This window comes from Aquila chrysaetos, chromosome 19 (genome assembly GCF_900496995.4).
Source record: "Aquila chrysaetos chrysaetos chromosome 19, bAquChr1.4, whole genome shotgun sequence".
Lineage (NCBI taxonomy): Eukaryota > Metazoa > Chordata > Aves > Accipitriformes > Accipitridae > Aquila > Aquila chrysaetos.
The window spans coordinates 19621663-19639310 of record NC_044022.1 but is presented as its reverse complement, the minus strand read 5'-3'; the positions used below and the strand labels follow the sequence as shown (position 1 = coordinate 19639310).

At 44.6% G+C, this 17648-nt stretch overlaps 1 protein-coding gene across 3 annotated transcripts; it reads left to right on the top strand.

The window, feature by feature from the left end:
* The first annotated feature begins 1325 nt into the window (after positions 1-1325).
* Positions 1326-9815, top strand: PRSS23 (serine protease 23). 3 transcript variants are annotated; one of them, XM_030043027.2, is made up of 3 exons: positions 1326-1576; positions 5993-6213; positions 6624-9815. In XM_030043027.2, exon 3 carries the CDS (start codon positions 6637-6639, stop codon positions 7753-7755), a length of 1119 nt encoding a protein of 372 aa, XP_029898887.1. In that variant the 5' UTR covers positions 1326-1576; positions 5993-6213; positions 6624-6636; the 3' UTR covers positions 7756-9815. The 3 variants fall into 3 exon arrangements, with proteins under 3 accessions (XP_029898887.1, XP_029898886.1, XP_029898888.1); XM_030043026.1 differs by lacking the exon at positions 5993-6213 and having other exon boundaries at positions 1327-1576; XM_030043028.2 differs by lacking the exons at positions 1326-1576; positions 5993-6213 and adding an exon at positions 1929-2143.
* Positions 9816-17648: the final 7833 nt, after the last annotated feature.

The following is a 17648-nucleotide window of genomic DNA, read 5'->3' as shown; positions in this document are numbered from 1 at the left end:
GGACTGCGTATGTAATCGGGAGGCGAGTAGGCACAGAGTCGAGGTAAGGAAGGGATCTGTGATTAGTATGGTACTGCTGATGGAGTCTTACTCGTTAGCTGCCCAGCGACACTCCAGGTATCTTCTTCGCTGTTGCGTGATCATGTCCTGGTGGCCCAAGAGCAGCTGAACTGGTGTCACCAGCCCTTGCTTCCCCCTGACACCAGTTGTATTCTCTACCTGTGTTTCTGCTAGAGGTGTTTGCCCTCTACCTCTGGGGACCTCTCCCTTCATATTGAGAAAGACTTGTCTGAGTAGTTACGATTTTTGTAGCGCTTGCTTTTTCCAACCATCCGTTAAAACCTTTCCACAGACCCAAATGGGGTTGGTGCTAGGCCCCAGTAAATGCAAATTAGACAAATCACGTCTAAGAATGCAAGATCCCGTAACATCTCAGCTCCTCACGTAGGGTCCATGTGTGAGGCAGAGCTTTTGCTGTGCTTCAAGCTCTCCTGGTCCTTTGTAAGGATGGCAGCGGGGTGAAGTGGTCAGTAGAAGGCAGGAAATAAATTGATCCCTGTGAAATTTGTATTTTCTTTCTGGGGTAATGGTGATCAGCCGGGAGTTTTGGCACAACCTTTTGTGGATTTTTCTCGCGGAGCTAAAACACGTTGCAGGATTTTTGCCTTCTTGGCTCCGGTTCCCTCTTTTCTTGCCAGATATCATTATAAGGATTCAAGAAGGATGAGTAATTAAAGCCCATGCAAAGAATGTGTCCGCCAATTAAATTCAAATATCTGCCTGACGAGGCAACATAGGTGACAGACCGCAGAGCTCCCGGAGCTTACGCCCTGCGATGGCAGGAGGGACCCCGGGGGCTCGCCCCACGGCCGGGGACCCTCCGAGAAGGGACCTGCCACACTGGGGACGCAGATGTCGGGGACAGAGGGGGTCTGGCGCCCTGGGGGCCGCCCAGGTGCCACCACTGCCCCCCCGAAACCTCCCACCCCAGCCCCGGGGTGGCCCGGCCATCCCTGGGGTAAGCGGACGGCGACCCCTGAGCTGCCCGCAGTGCCGGGACACCGCGAATAAAAACAAAGACGAATAAAAAAAAAATACGGTTTTCCTCAGGAAATAAATGAAAACAGCAGTAAAAGAGGAAAAAAAGGGGGTGACGCCCCACGGGGTGCACCGGGGCGGCGGTAGGCCCGCGCGGAGGGACGGCCTCGGCCCCGGCCTCGCCCGGCGCTGCCCCCCGCGGAGGGGCGGTGGGACGGGCAGAGGGCGCCGGCGCCGCCGGGAGCGCTGCGGAGCGGAGCGGAGGGGAGGGGAGCAGGAGAGCAGGAGAGCAGGAGAGCAGGAGCGGGACTCGGCGGCGGCGGCGGGAGCCACCTGCGGGAGGCGCCGCTCCGCCCCGCGCCGCTCCGCCCCGCTCGGAGCGCGCCTCTGAGGGAAGGCGCCCGGCGGGAGGGGACGGGACGGGGCGGGAGGCGCCCCCCAGCCCCGCGGAGGCGGCGGGAGGGATGGGACCGGCCCCGCCACCTGCCTGAGCGGCTCCCGGAGACGCCGCCGCCGCCGCCGCCGCGGCGGGAAGCTGGTAGGTAGCGGGTCCCGCCGGCCGGGAGGGTGCCGCGGAGGTGCGGGTCACCGCGGGGGACAAAGGGGCGGCGGGGAGGATGGCGAGGGGCCGTTCTCGCCCCTCGGTGCCCCCGGGGCCAGCCGCCTCACCTGCCCGGCGGGCGCGGAGCCGAGGGGAGCCCGGCGCTGCGGGGCACCGGCCGTCGCCGCCGGGCGCTGCCGCCGGCCGGGCTGCCGGGAGCCGCCGTCCCGGCTCGGGGCGAGCCCTCCCCGCGGAGCTTAATTTTTAACCCCGCTCGCATCAACGGGAGCGCACCCGGCGCCGCCTCTCCGGCGGCGGGCGAACAAAAGGGATAACGCGGCTTCTCCCCGCCTCGGGTCCCCGGCGCCGGGGCGGCCAGCGCCGCTGCTCGCTGGTGTCCGTGACTGACTTGGAAGGGGCGTCTGGCGAGGAAGCAGCTGATAAAAATTCGCCTTTGCCGCGTGGAAGGAACACTTGGGAGGCGTCAGAAGTAGCTCTCCGGTTGAGCCGCTGCGGTGCTAGACTTTGGTTCATCGCCGTGACTGAGAACACCGCATTTTTGGGGTGTTTGGGTTTTGTTTTTTTTTTTTTTTTTTATTAAGAAATGCATGACACGGTCTCTTCAGCGAAGCGGTTGCTGGAGCCTGCGGCGGTCGTTCGCCTCCTGCCCGGTGCGAGGGGTCGGTAAGGTCCCGCCGGAGACCCCGCTTGCGCGGCTGCCCCGTGGCTGGGCTGGTTTGATAGCCCTGGGGATGCATGTCCTTGCTCACGGCTTACTGTTTTATTCAAGTTGACCGCCACTGTCCGCCTGTAACGCAGTTTGCTCTCGTACAGTGAAACCGAAGCTGCTTTACATGCCAGGGAGAGAGGAAGAGGAAAGAAAGGGGGGCGAAGGGAGGCAGTGAAAATATTCTGTAGTAATTGGACTAAGTGGCAAACGGATAATAGGATCCCTTTCCTCTGTGTGTGCATGTGTCACTGACAGACGCGTCAAAATACCTGCTGTGCCCACTGTGTATGTTAACAGACACCCTTGGCCTGCCAGTATCAAAGTTCGTTTCAGGTTTTCCAAGACATCTCTTGCAGCCCTCAGTCTAGTGGGTAGGGCACTGCAACTCTCGCACTACCTTCAGCATCGCAGGCAGGCTAATAGAGATGTTAGATTTTAATGGCAGTAAGGCTTCTGTAATTCTTAAAGTGCGACTCAATTATTTTTGCTGTGTTTTAACAAGTTCTGTGACTAAGAAAAGCAGCAGAGGTATTTTGGCGTGGCAGTGATTTAGTTCACCTTTATAATTTGGTTTGAGGCAGGTTTTTCTCTCTTACTGTCTGTCTTCATTTTTTTTGCCGTGTTAATCATTCTGGCTTCCAGCACTGTGGAAAAACTTTCTTCATTTCAAAATGTAATGGAGACTGTTCAGTTCATGGGCTTTCATAGTGGATGTTTCAAGATTTATTGTTATTTAACCATCTATTACAAGAACCACCCCTGAAGTAGTGAGCTCTTCCAGAAAAATTACTTGCTTATTAGAAAATGATTCATGTCTGTCCTGAACAAGGCACTTCTCTTTCACCAACATCTATCTCGAGGCGTGAATGCCCATAGCAGGCAGGAAAATGTGTCTGTAAAGTGTTTTAGCGGCGTGGGGAGCCCCGGGGTAGCTGTCACTGTTTCCATTCTCTAAACAATTTTAATGCCATTAGCAAGTGTGATTATGTACAAACCGCTTTCTAGGGGGTTCCTAGGCTGGATATCAGAGCAGGGCTTTGTACTGAGTCAAAGGGTGGATTGAGTTTATGACACAGTTTAAATAGAAACAGAAGAGCAGTACTACAGTAGAGCAACACGTCGTAATTCATTCAGTATCGTTTTGTGGTAGCTGTTCAGGGAAGTACTCGCTTCTTACCTGTTTGTTCGGTTTGAGAACATCTTTCAGGGTCACCTGTGAGTGAGTAGCTGAACATAGAGAGTGTTAACCCTGTTTTTTGCAGCTTCTTGTTTTTGTTTTAAACAAAAAGGAAAAGAGAAAGGAAAAGGAAAGAAGAGGCTAACTGGTAGGTCTCTTTAAATTTAGACTACTTCTAAAATTCCTTCATCTTTCTGCATAACCATTTATTTTTTAAGGAGGAAGGATCTACACGGAAGAGGTACTATGCACTAATTTGGCATCTGGTTATAAATAAGACATATTTTTTTCTATTTATTGCCGCCCAGAGCTGATTTAGTACCAGTTATGTCTCCAGATAAGACATAATTACAAAGACTTCAGTAAATGCTTTGATTCGGGAGCACTGTTTAGCCTCTATGGTCAGGTATAAACTCACAACTTTATTTTATTGTTAGGTTTTAATAGCATTTAATAAATAATAGAAAAGTTCTGTAATTGATAAAAAGGCTTTTTTCATCCCATATCTCTGCAATATGATCATAGCACAGAAGCAGCAGGGGAGGGGTGTGGGGAGGCTTGCTCAGAGACGTAAAGTGGAGTAAGTACCGCTTTACAGGGCACGGCACAGACACAGATACCATCTTCTGAAGCCTTTTTTGGGGGACCAACTTGAGTCCCAGCTCCTGTCTTGCTCTCTTCATAGGGCGGCTGCCCTCTGCTGTCTAAAACTGCTTTTCCCGTGTTGGCGTTGCTGTAGCAGTGATGGTAGGGAGATAAGGGAGGGCAGGTTGCAGGGAGAGGTAATTTCTCTTCTCAGCCCGGGTGATGCTCTCCGAGGAAGCAGAGAAGTTGTTGGGTACAGTCCCTTCATCCGGTCGCTGTGCTGATGGGCACGAGGGAATCTTGCTGCTTGTGCAAATAACTGACAAGACACTTCTAATTTTCCCCTGCCAGCTAAATAAACCAGCCAAAGGCCAGCATTGGTTCAGTTAGCATGAATGATTTTTAGATCCAAGAAGTGGCGTGAGTGGTGCAATTTAGACAAGAGATTCCATCTATCAAGAAAGCTTCAAATGTAATTTGTAGGAATAACTTTGGTGTGAAGCAGATGAGAGCAGACTGCTTATAAATACATGCTGTTAATGATGGGATCTGCTACCTGATGGTGCAGCATAACTGTGTTTTAGTCTGTTCTCAGCTTCTAACTGGAAGACCAGTAAACATTTCTGTGTACAGTCCTCACTGTCACAAGTAGGACAGTTAACAGTTGACTTATGCTAGCGTGTATTGTCTTTGTGGTGATGGAGTGGTATCGTTTGTCCCTGTTACCTTCTTTTTATCTTTTCCTAATCACTGTTATACAACGAGCATATTTGATATACAGCAAGTTTTCCCTGGCCCATCCTTATTCCAATGTGAGACTGTCTCTTTTCATAGCTTGCAAAACCCAGCCACATCCAATATTAATCTCTGCTGTGGAAGGAGCCAGAGGAGCTGATGGTTTTCCTTGAATACATAAGCAAGTATTTTCCAATTTTGGGACATTAAAAAATTATGCAATTCTGATTCATGTTTAAAATGGCCTGTATTTTCCAGCATGACTTGCCCGCTAGGTATAAAGCAACACATTCTATAGAGCTTAACCCTTCTGGAAAAAAATATGTCCCTTTAAAGATGTCCTGTTTGTTAATGAAAAAATTACCAAGAGAATGTCTGGTCATTTCTGGAAGAGTCAGTACCTGCCTCTGTGGCATCAGTACCATCAGCTCTGTTCATCTACATCTGGCTTTTTGGAATGGAAATTTTTTGATAGCCTGCATGAGTCAATTGATATTTTGAACATTGTGTGTTTTAATTACAGCCTCCATTCCCAGAGAGGATGCTACCAACAATGGAAGAATCCAGGCCCAATATTTGAGTTGGACACCTTTGGACTTCAGCAGTCTGTAGCTTCTCAAGTCTTTTTTGGTGCAGCTTAGGGATGGAGTATTCCTACAAAAAGCGTTAGAGAGAAGGATTTTTCTTTTTTATTCTTAGATAGCTGTGGTGATCTGAATGATTTGCTTTGGTTAATTCATTTGAGGTATTTCAGGAATGATCCTGCAGTTGTGATCAGTGTAAGCTCAGCAGGGTTTTAAATATGTGTAAGCTCAACATAATTGTGAAGTTTTGTTTGAATAATCTTTGTATGAGGGAGATCCTGCCTGCCTTCCTGCGCAGGGCGCAATGCCTCCTGCAGCGATTCAGCTGTATGGCTAATTTTCAAATAAACTGAAGTTACACATTTTCTTGACACAGTACTAGAGCACGCTGTTCTCTGCAGTCTGAGGCTCTCTGCCTGTGGTTCACAAACACATTTACAGTCTCATTTGCCTCCCTGAGCTCAGAGGGGGTTGGTTTGCATTTCTAATTAATTGAGTTTATAAAGGAATAAGCCAGGATGTTAACTGAAAATTCCCTCAAGAATTGTAAACTTACTTGATTAGCTGCCCTCGTATAATCTTATCGCCCTTTCTCATGTAAGCCTAGGGGAAAGCAAATGCTACGTGAAGCAGAAACCTTCCTCTGGTATGAGTTGCAAGGGGAAGCGAGTCTCCCATGTGGTCATGTTCTGCAACCCAGCTCCTGTTCAGGTTACCTTCTTTGTCCACCTGCCTGTTCCTGCCATCAGCTTGATGTCTCTGGCTAAGACAGCAAACAGTGTGAAGTGATTTAAGGATGTCTCTCAGTGGAGTCAGAGAGTAGGTGGGAGCTTTCAGAGAATACTGTAATCTAGCTGAAGACAGCTACATTCACTCTTTGCAGGAGCTATGGTTTCTGAATGCAGGAATTTACACAGGGTCTGAATTTTCCTTACGCCGTTTGAAGACAAATACCATAACTTCCCACTTGAAGTCAGCTGGGAGTTGGTGGCTCAGCACACCTAAGGGTTAAATGCCCTGTGATTCAGTGTTAACCTGGGACAGTTGTTTCAAGATACCGGTTAAGGCATTAGTTTATCACTGAGAAATCTAAGTACTTGATGATAGTTGGCTCCATTCAAATTGCTTGACCCTTATTATATTATACTTGGTTAGAAAGCCATTACTTAGCAAGGTAGATTAATCTTGCAACATGTTTGGGTGAGTAACTGGACTTCCTTTTGCTTTCCACAGACCGGCATTCAGAATGGCAGGCTTGTCCACTTTAATCCTCCTTTTGTGTGCTGCTAAAGATGCGATGCCCTCCAGTTCTCACTGGAAGCCAACTTGGCCATCTTACAGAGTTCCAGTTATCCTGCCACAGTCTACTCTTAACTTGGACAAACCGCAGTTTGATGCTGAAGCCAGACTGGAAGTGGTATCTCCCTGTGGCCCAGCGTGCCACAAAAGTTCTCCGCTGCCAACTTATGAAGAAGTGAAGAACTACCTGTCCTATGAAACCTTGTACGCTAATGGTAGCCTCACTGAAACTGAAGTGGGCATATATATTTTGAGCAACGGCGGTGATGGCTCTCAAGGCAAATCTCGAACTAAGAGGCAGATCTATGGCTATGACAGCAGGTTTAGCATTTTTGGGAAAGACTTCTTGTTGAATTACCCATTCTCCACATCAGTGAAGCTATCTACAGGTTGCACGGGGACGCTGGTGGCTGAAAAGCATGTTCTTACTGCCGCTCATTGTATCCATGATGGCAAGAGTTATGTCAAAGGAGCTCAGAAACTGCGGGTGGGGTTCCTAAAGCCCAAACTGAAAGATGGCAGCAAAGGGGCCAATATCACCAACTCAGCAATGCCTGAGAAAATGAAATTCCAGTGGATCCGAGTGAAACGGACACATGTCCCCAAAGGATGGATCAAAGGCAACGCCAATGACATTGGCATGGATTATGACTATGCCCTGCTGGAGCTGAAGAAGCCTCATAAAAGAAAGTTTATGAAGATAGGTGTGAGCCCACCAGCAAGACACTTGCCTGGAGGGAGGATTCACTTCTCTGGCTATGACAATGATCGTCCAGGAAACCTGGTTTACCGTTTCTGTGATGTCAAAGATGAAACATATGACCTGTTGTACCAGCAGTGCGATGCCCAGCCGGGTGCGAGTGGATCTGGGGTGTACGTGAGGATGTGGAAGAGGCAGAATCACAAATGGGAGCGTAAAATTATTGGAATATTTTCAGGCCATCAGTGGGTGGACATGAATGGCACCCCTCAGGATTTCAATGTAGCTGTTCGCATCACACCCCTCAAATACGCACAGATCTGTTACTGGATCAAAGGCAACTACCTTGACTGCAGGGAAGGATAAAGACAATGAAACTCCTTGAAAGCACTTAATGACTGGTTTTAATTACTCATCTGAGGAAAGGCAAGACTTCTGCTGCAAATGTGTGTGATACGATCTTGTAACATCAGGATGTGATCTATAGCTTTTCAAGCAAGCCACCTGGTTCTTAGGACAGGGGCTGTGTGGTGCTGTCATTACAGCTTGAAACTGGGGAGAAAGGAACGTCTGCTGGGTGGGGAAGGAGCAGGTGGACTTGCTGAATTTGCAGCTGAGCAACTGAAGATTAATTAGGGGCGGATCAGTAAACAGTACGAAATCAGAACCGTCTCCAAAGAATCTTATAAAAGGGACGCTGTTGACTATCTCATGCCTACAATGTTTGTTTTAATAAATCCTAGGATTAGTAGAAATGCTTTGATCTGAACTTTTAAAAGAAAATATTTCTGTGCTGTTGGGGGCTGAAGAGGGGCATTTAATGGTGTTTGCAACCCAAACATTACAGCTTTGTGTTCCTGCATGAGAAAGGGAGTGTGAAAAGGGCAAGGCATGCGCTGTGGGAGATGAATGCCACACAAATAGCGTGAAGGGTAAATAACCGCATAACACTTCTAACCTTCTTTCAGCCTGAGTGATTTGAGACTTTATTAGTAACATAGTTAAGAAAAATGCTTTTTAAGCAAACAGACCTTGATGCTGCAAAGACTTGACTGTGAAGATGATGTTGGTCATAGGAGCAGTGCCATTGCATCCTGCTCTGGGAAACACAAATCATACATGGGCTTAAATCTTTACAGCAGCTGGGGCATAGTCTTACACCTAGCAGGATCCCTATGAATATACTATCATAGAAAGCATATGGGGACAGAGGCTTGTTTTCTGTTATGACCTACTTACATCTTTTAAGGAAAATCTCACGTCAGCAACTCAGATTTTTAGAGGGGAAGCCTGTCTTTGGTCTTGCTGGCCATCTGAATTGCTGCCTGCAAAGCAGGTAAAAGGGAAAGCAGGACAAGGGTGCTGCTGAGTTTTCACTCTTTTTGTTGTAGATCCATGCTGTTCTACCTAAAAATACACCAGGTAGAGGGATCCTAGAGTTATAAGCGTGTCTCTATCATATCCCTTTGACAGTGTAATTTGTACGGCATCTTGACTTCTGTTTCTTGTGTTGTTTGCGGCAGGGATCCCGCCCTCCTGTCAAACTGTTGAGTTACAAATAATTCTTGGCAAATGCATGGTTTGGTAATTCTACAGCTGGAATAGAGCCACATTATAGGGTGTATTCTGAGTTTGCTATGAAGTGATGTTCTGCTGTCTCTTGCAGATAGCAGTGACTTACATTTTTACTGTAACAGAATTGGACTTCAAAGCAAGAACTGTCTTTTATAGGTAAAATCAGTGCAGCTAAATACTTGTAGCTTGGCAGACAGCACTGGGAAGTCAATGTGGTCTGTACAATGTTTCTCAGGTGGGTTGTGCCACCGTATTGCAGTAACATGGTTAAGTACATGCTGCCATGCCAATACTATTTTTTTAAACAGGAGGATAGACACTGGCTCCAGTTCCAGTTTCTCTTCCACCCATCCATCTCTCACTGTCTCCTGAAGCTTACCAAGCTGCCCATGGCGCTTAGTGTTGTGGGGCAAATGCAAGTCCCTGGTGTGAAATGGGAAGGAATGAATCTAAGCAGAGCTTCCCTGTGCTATACAAATACAAAGAAAATGTTAATTCAGCTAAGCCTTTCTTACACTCTACTAATTACTATGGCATTTGTAAACATATGCCTGATGGTGCTTTATCTTTGTGATAGCTTTGGCTCTAGTTCTGAAAAACATTTTTTGCTAGAGCTGCCTATGATTATTATTTTTATAGGTGTAGCATACAAAAACATGGACCCTCATGTGGGCTTTTGGTGCACTCAGATACAAGCAGTTATTAATGCTTTGAAATATGAATAATCACCATATGTATCTGATGGTCTTTTTCTGCCTTTTTATTTTAATTTCCTTTACTCTATGGCTGTTATCTGGAGCACTTTTGTTTGAATGTATCACAGTGAATAAAGAAAAGTTATGGAATTTCAATGCAGACATTCTTGTATTTGTACTCTACTTGGGTTGCACTTTCAGTTTCATTTCAGTTACTTATTTGTAAAGACGTTCAGATACAGAACAGATTTATTAATATCCTCAGTGCCGTTTATTTTCCTTCAATTTTCTTTTGTCCTCACCTGTTAGAAGTTTTTTTTGTTCAGTGTTTTTTTTTCCGGTAGGCTTAATTACTCTTTGTCTTTGGATGGTAATAATCAATCTTAGCTTTTCTATGATTGTTGCAGTTCCAAAGCCAGTCATGAGCTCAGATTAGTTAAAGCTGAAAATAACCTATTAGACTAAAGAGTCACATTTTTTTTATTAACTTCAGGGTCAGTAAACTATGGAGGAATTTGAACTAGTCAGTCTAAGGTCATAAATCAGGTCTGTCTTCTTTTTCTTTTAGTTGGTACAGTAAGAAAAAAGTTCCTCTGAAGCCAACAGTGAGACCCACAGTTTTTTGAGGAACACTGAGTGCAGAAATGTTCTACTTTTTCATTTGGGAATTGCTGTCTATACACCTTTCCTGATTTCTGGATGTGCACGCTACAATGTGGGCTTGAGAATGTCAGTCCTGGTTTATGGGGCATATTTCCCATCCATCGTCATATGTTCTGAACTGCTTCGTTGGACTGTAAACTGAGATTTTTTTATTCTCTTGAGATGACTGGCAGAGTGGAGTTGTGCAGAAGGCAAATGAGCTTGAGTAACATGAGCAAGTTTTTTTTTTTTTTAAATAATCTTCACAGCAAGTTTAGTGTAATCGGGAGTGGGAGACTCTCTTTCTACTGTACACCCTATGCAAACATTCTAGATTGTTTTTGGAAAGAAAAGGCAAGCTCAGATAACATGGGTAGCATTGTTGTACTACACATTGTTTCACCTAGGCCCACCTGAGTTGATGGTAATTTTGCCAGTGTATTCATTCAGACCGGGGTTGGGCCATTGCTAGGCAGGTTTGGAAACTGCATTCTGAGTATATTTGCTTTGATGCTGTAAACAGCTCTCTTAAAACCAGACCTTTAAACCATGAGAAAGATAGCCATGCAGCCGACATATAGTTCATCAAGGAAACACAAGTAACTAAACTATATACAGGCATGACACTAGAAATTTTATTGTCCAACTGCTCATGACTGCCAATAGTCTCCAGAACTGAATCAAATGCCTCTATTCTTGTGTCTTAAGGCAGGACAGCAGATGAGTATAGAGGGGCTGTTTCAGTTGTGAGTGGAAAGGATTACAATATTCCACTCCTGCATCTTTAAGAGTCTGACAAATGAAAAATTCTAGTTAATGTGGTATAACTCCCTTGAAGAACAGTGCTGGAGATGGAAACTGAGGTCTCGAGAAAGCACAGACCATGCCGAGCTCTTCCAGAGCACACAGTGAACTTAGCCTACTGAGGACTGCAGAATATCACCGAGTTTCTTTCTCAGAGGAAAGGTATTTTCCTTGCATCTGTAATTGTTTTGCAACTGAATTCCCAGGCCTGCCTGTTTAGAGGGCAGCCCTCATCTTAAAGTTGCACGCTGAACTCCAAGCAAGTATAATACATGCTTGAAATTCTTTTCCGTGTTTCCACTTAATCTGCCATTTGTTAGTGGGTTTTGGTAGCGTGCCAACGCAATATGCACAGGCCTTGAGAAGAGAAGCTTTCAAAGGGTGGATAAAGTATGATGGGTGGGTAAAGACTTCTTTGCTTTCCTGGAGTAAAAAGGAAGCGTGGACAGAGAAGTGCAGCAAAGAATGAAAGGGCAATATGAGTTGTACCACAGAAGCAAGATTCCTAGTGAATCGGTTGCTGTGTATATATGCACATGTATGGATGTGCATGTGTGTAGGGTTTTTATGAATAATACTGTTCATTTCCATTGCCTGTTCTACTAGGTATAAAAGAAAAACTTATGAGCTGAATAAATTAAACATCTTAAAATGAGTGCGTAAATACCAAATCTGAGGCCAGCATGCAGCACATATGAGAAGTTTAGATTATGACTTGTCTATAGGTACACAAGAAAAGTGTCAGTGACGTTAGAATTAGGAACCTGGTCTTTTCCACCCAGAAGATGTTTTTTCCTGTCTCATATGGTGGCTATTAGGTTGCATGTGCTTTGTGCCTGCTGTTAAAGGTAGTGTGGGCTTTTATAGGGAAATGATTAAACAAGAGAAGACAAGAGAAACATCTTAGCATGCCCCAAACACTACTAGCAACACTGATTATTCCCAGGATAAAATTATCAGTGATGCTTTGGGTGTGGATTGATTTTGAACTAAATGGGAATAGGTTGAGTCATGAAGCAGCCTCATACGCTTTTTTATCTAAAGATCTCTAACATTAATTAAGTGATTGTGGCTCAAGGGGGGACAATGAATGTTCATCTGCAAACTTTTAATGGACGTTGTTTAGGTTTTTTACAATAAATTCCATTTAAAAGATAAGTATGCATCAGCAGAGATCTACAAGAAGTTAAACACTTCTATTACTTCACCAAGCAAATGATCATGATATAAAATACTCCATTTAAACAGCACTTACAATGAAAATATCTGATACATGTTAACTGACATTTGCTTATTTGCGTTCATTTCAGTTTTGGAAATCACCGTTCATGCCAATTTGGTGAGGAGAGAGTATTTTTCTGGCAAGCCTGGCCAACTCTAATACAAAGAGCATGTTCATGAAATACTGACTTGTGATGGGAATATGAAGGTTGTTAGTTCTTATTGGAGTGACAGCAGTAATAAGGAATAATAAATTTTTCCAGTTTATCCTAAACAATTTCCTATAACTATTTTCTGCCACATCATCATGGATTTGGTGATTTTCCACAGGTTGCATACATAAAGAAGTTAATGATGATCTAGATTATTTTTTTTTGCATCCCCTTACCTGTGAAGCCAGATGTGTTTACTGCTACGGGCAGGTCAGAAGAGGACAAAAATGTTCGCATTTGCAAAAGTTCATTAAGGGCTTGTCTAACATAAAGGCCCACTTCCGAGCTGATGTTGAACCATTTTTGCCATCATACAGAGAGGGGTGGGTTTAAATGGGGTAGTTAGATGGGTTTAAACGTAAGCTAGCTAGCAAACAGTTCTTTTTTGGTATTTTCCTACTGTCTCCATCTTTCTTTTTCTGTTCCTGCCCATTCTTGGAAAATAAAACTTCCTGTGATGAAAATCCTTAAAAATGAGGGGATAAGGTGCACTTCAGAAAACCTATTCGACTGTTAATGTTTGTGCTTTCGTGCTGCAAAGAGGGTGCCTACCCAATGGCTTGGCTGTTCTGATCGTTCTGGGACAGGCAGGTGGCACTTGCTCTGGTCTTAACTGAAAATTTCCATCTGGGTCAAACAAACGTTTCTGATAAAACCTTGTTTGAAATCAGGATGTTTCAACAAAGCTTCAGTTTCTGTGAATTGCTATAAAAGGCTATATTTCTAATGAATTCCCAATCAGACCCTGCTTCAGTTAACTTTTCCTGTGGTGGTGTTCTGGTCCCCACGGGAAGGAGGATGGTGTCCCTGCTTGGAAGATGGTATTATGGCTTATCAGCAGCATTCAACAAAATTCTCTTGTCGGTCTGAATGGAGCACGCAGGGCCTTGTTTCGTTGTTGGTAGGGAAAGGAGTATGTGGAGGAGGCACACACCACTGCAGCACAGGGTCAACTGACCGTGGGACCAGAGGCTGCAGAAACAGGTGGAACGACAGGGGTTTTCTGACCTCCACCGTCTCACAAAAGCTTCACTCAGCAGAGGAGCGTGGGGCGGAAGAAAATGTCACACTGGGCTTCATCCCGCACCCACCAAATTCTGCTATTGTGTTGGGTGGGCGCAGGATCCGTGCGCAAAGGGATCTGCCACACAGCTTAAATGTCACCAGTCGTGTGGGAGTACTTCTCTCCAGCCAGCCCTTCTGAGGGATCATTGTGGGCAATGAAAGGGCAGGAAAGACTTTTCCAGAGCGTGTGGGTGGGGGAAAAGCAACCCTTCATGCTGGGAACGCATCAGATGTGCGGATAACTCTGAAGCGTCTTTTCCCTGAAATAAAGGGTGAGGCTGAGAGAGCTCTGCAGGTGGAAGGAGAGCGGCTTTGCTCAGCAGGACTCGTCCCCGTGCTCGGGGATGTCTCTGGCTACAGCCAAGCAGGAGGGGGATTGCCACGCTCTCACCGTTACGGAGGAACCACTCAATACCTGCCACCTGCCTCCTGCGGGAAGTAATTATTTAACAGGAAGAAGACTGAAAAATGAGAGAATAACCTGAGAGAAGCTGTGAGAAGTGTTCAGTTCACAGTACCCATGAAATAACTGTTTCCAAACGGGTACCCAGAAATACTCGTATTTCTTCTAAGTACCTGTGGCCACTGCTGTTGTTCCCAGTGCTAAGAACCTTAACTGCCTGAGCTGGACTCGAGCTTGTAGGTACTGTGGAGACATCCGCATTAGAAATTCCCATTTCCCAGGCTTCACCATAAAAACAGACTTTCTGTCTCCTTGTTTCCACCAGAAGTCATTCAGGAAACACAATCCCCTTTTAAGTACATGATCTTAAGCTTTGTATAATGAAATATCTTTAGGGTATTTCTCAGTAATCGGCTCCCTGAGTTCTTCCTGTGAGATATTCTGCTGCTTTTACCAGCTTTATGTCATCAGCAAATTTCATTAATGTGCCCCTTCTTCTTGTGCAAACATTGCTGGTGAATATTTGTAGTTAAGACTGTCTGAGAGTGATGCTTGAGAAACTGTGCTTGTAACATCTCTCTACCCTGACAGTTCCCCTGTCAGCACCTTTTGTCTCTGCTTCGGCCAGAGCCTTTAGCTAATAATTCCCTATATGGCACTGTTTCAATTGCTTTGCTGAAATCCACTTAGATGAGGTCCACCAAAACCAATTATTATAAATTAAATCGTTGCTTAAGCAATGCTAAGAATCTGCAATAAATTATGTGCAAAATAGTTGGCCTATTTCATCACACTCACTTGAATCTTTATTTTAATGTTCACCAGAAAGAAATACTTCAATTAAGATTACAGTTTTGGGGTATAGCTTTTAGTGTAATATTATCAAAATAATTGGGGGTCTTATGGGACAAAATCTCAAAATTATCTAGGTTTCAAGCTTAGGAAAAAGTTGTATACATTCATTGTTATTAAGCTCTAATCCTGAACATAAACACTGTATTGGTTCTTTTTCTTCATACAGCTGATTGTTTAGAAGCTGATAAACCACAGATAAAGCCTAAGGACACAACTGTGATTTTTTTTATTCTCTATAGCTGTCTTATTTGCATTGTTACTAATCTGAGCAGACACAAGATCTTTAGCATCTTCATGATGATAAAACAGCTCATTCTTTTGATGTCAGATAAAATGCGATTTTGATGTGATTCTGAAGCCAAGAATCATTAAATCTGCTGTCACAATATCCTCCTCTACACTTGAAAGGGCTGTGAGACATCTGGAAATAGAAGAATCTTTTCTTTTGCCCCATAAAAAATAGTTTTGCCCTCTTTTTCCTTCCAGTTTTGACTCCTGCAATCTGGAAAGATTACAAAAACAAGACTGTGAAGTCAGTTTATGGAAGGCTTTAGTAGAAATCCTCTGTTTGGGGTATGAAATATTTTGCATATTTGAATGGAAGAGTTAAATCAGGAATCACAGTGACGAATATCGTCGGCACTAAGTCACACAATCCCCCACTATTTCGGAGTTGCTGCTGATGAGAGGGGCACGGTTCCCAGCACGACCTGCCTCTGCCACAGCCTTGGGGGGATCTCCAGTGCGCAGGAGTGACCTGGCATGAGCTGGGGGCTGCCGGGACCCCTCGTTCCCCTGCCGCAGGGCAGCGGGAGCAGCCTGGGTAGTCCTGGCTGCTTGGCACCGAACTGGGATTTGGGGTTTCCAGCACCATCACAGTGCAACCACCAGGGTCATGTACCCATCTGACCTGAGAAGATCCTGTTTGATCACTCTTAGGTTTGACTGAGGTACTTCCCTAGCTCCTTTTTTGGTTATTTGGGTTTGGGTTTTGTTTTGCTGTTGTTAGCTGCTCCCAGATTTCCATAATAATGTCTTCCCTTGTGATACAGGGAGAATTGGAGCCTCTGGACTGATGTGCAGGGAGACTTTTTGTTAACGTTTGTACCGAACACTGGCACATTCACTTGCTTTCAAATGCATTATTTTTCCAAAAGTCCTGTTGCTGAAGGGACAAGTCATAGGAAACCATACACCCAGCAATGCGCACTTGCTTTTGTGAAAGATCCGTAGATTGAAGGTGAAATGGGGACAGGCTGCAGGATTTAATGAACTATTTCACATGATCCCTCTGAATTTAATACATATGGTGGCTTTGGGTCTCACAACACTTCACAGCAGACCAAGTACCATTGCTACTATATTCTTTAATAAACATGGAAATCAAAGTCTGCAGCTTCTGATTCTGCACATATTTTTGCTGCTTAGTGCATGATACGTGCCTGCTAAATGTCCTTACCAAGGCAGAACCTGGTATATTAAAAGGAATGTAAAAGAAAAAGCATGGCTTGCTTTGATCTTGAAGGTTCTTGTGCTACTTGCCACTGAAGGTTTCCATTTGCTCTTCATACACTATATGCAACTTGTTTGGCTTTCAATAAAAATGACAGACAGAATTAATAACAGCCCTGATATCTCATCAGGAGATGCATTCCAAAAATATCTGTCTATCTACACAGTGAATGTATGAAAGCCTGTATAGGATCCTTGTCAATAAAATTCTTCTGCTTCACTCGAAGAGAGACTTTTCATTAGTTTGGGAAAATGCTTTCCTCATTACAATGGCTCACTTTCATGCATCCAGAAAGATATCAAAGGTAACTGATCATTTCTAAAGAATAAACCTTCCACACTACTACTGCCTAAGTTTGCCTTTTGTTTATTAAAAAAAAAAAAATATCATAGAATGTTCTTTGTGGAAAAGGATGAGGCTATATTGTAATGCTCTGGGTCACACTGGAGAAAGCACATGGTACTGTTTAATTAACCAGTTTTATCAATGTACATCAACCTTGAATTAAAGTTGCGTGGGCCAAGAGGATGCTCACATTTCTGAACTTCAGCGCAGTCTGGGGATGGCAAACTTAAACTGTTCTACAGGGATCCATCTGGTACCCACACTGGTCAGCAGCACACGCAGACCATGGTCTTACACCACAGACCCTCCATCATTTGAGCTAAATCATAAACTGCATCACTAGATAGTTCTTTGTTTTGAGGGTGGGCCAGCTATGTAGCCAGGGATGGGAGTTATCTTTGTCCTTATACTTCTCAGACACTTCCTGACAACAAAGGAATGGTTAAAATTAGGACTCAGATTCCGATCTCTGCCCTAACGAACAGAAATTCCTCCGTATATTTTCCTGCCAAGTTTTATCTTGTCTGCTACACTCCTCTTTCTTCCTCATCGCTACCATCTGGTGCTGGAGACATTCCACTTTGTGTTGTCTAAACTGGTTATCAGAGAGTTAATGAGTACCTGGGTAATATGGATGGAGACGTGTTCCATCCTTCCCGCACGTCCTGTTTAGTCAGTTGGATTTCCCCCTCTCCTCAGCTTTATTTGTGATGCAGTAAAAATAGATCAGCAGAGTTCCATGCAGTATTGTGAGCAGAGTTTACTTTTAATCAAACTATGTGGTCTTTTTACAAAATCAGTGACAAAGCTGCTATTAAATACCTTTGAAGTCCTTCATAGCCTCCAACCTCAAATGCTCTAACAAAACAGATCCATTAAAGCTTTTAGCTAAGAGATAAAGAAGGTGAGTAATAGGAGCCTGGAAACAA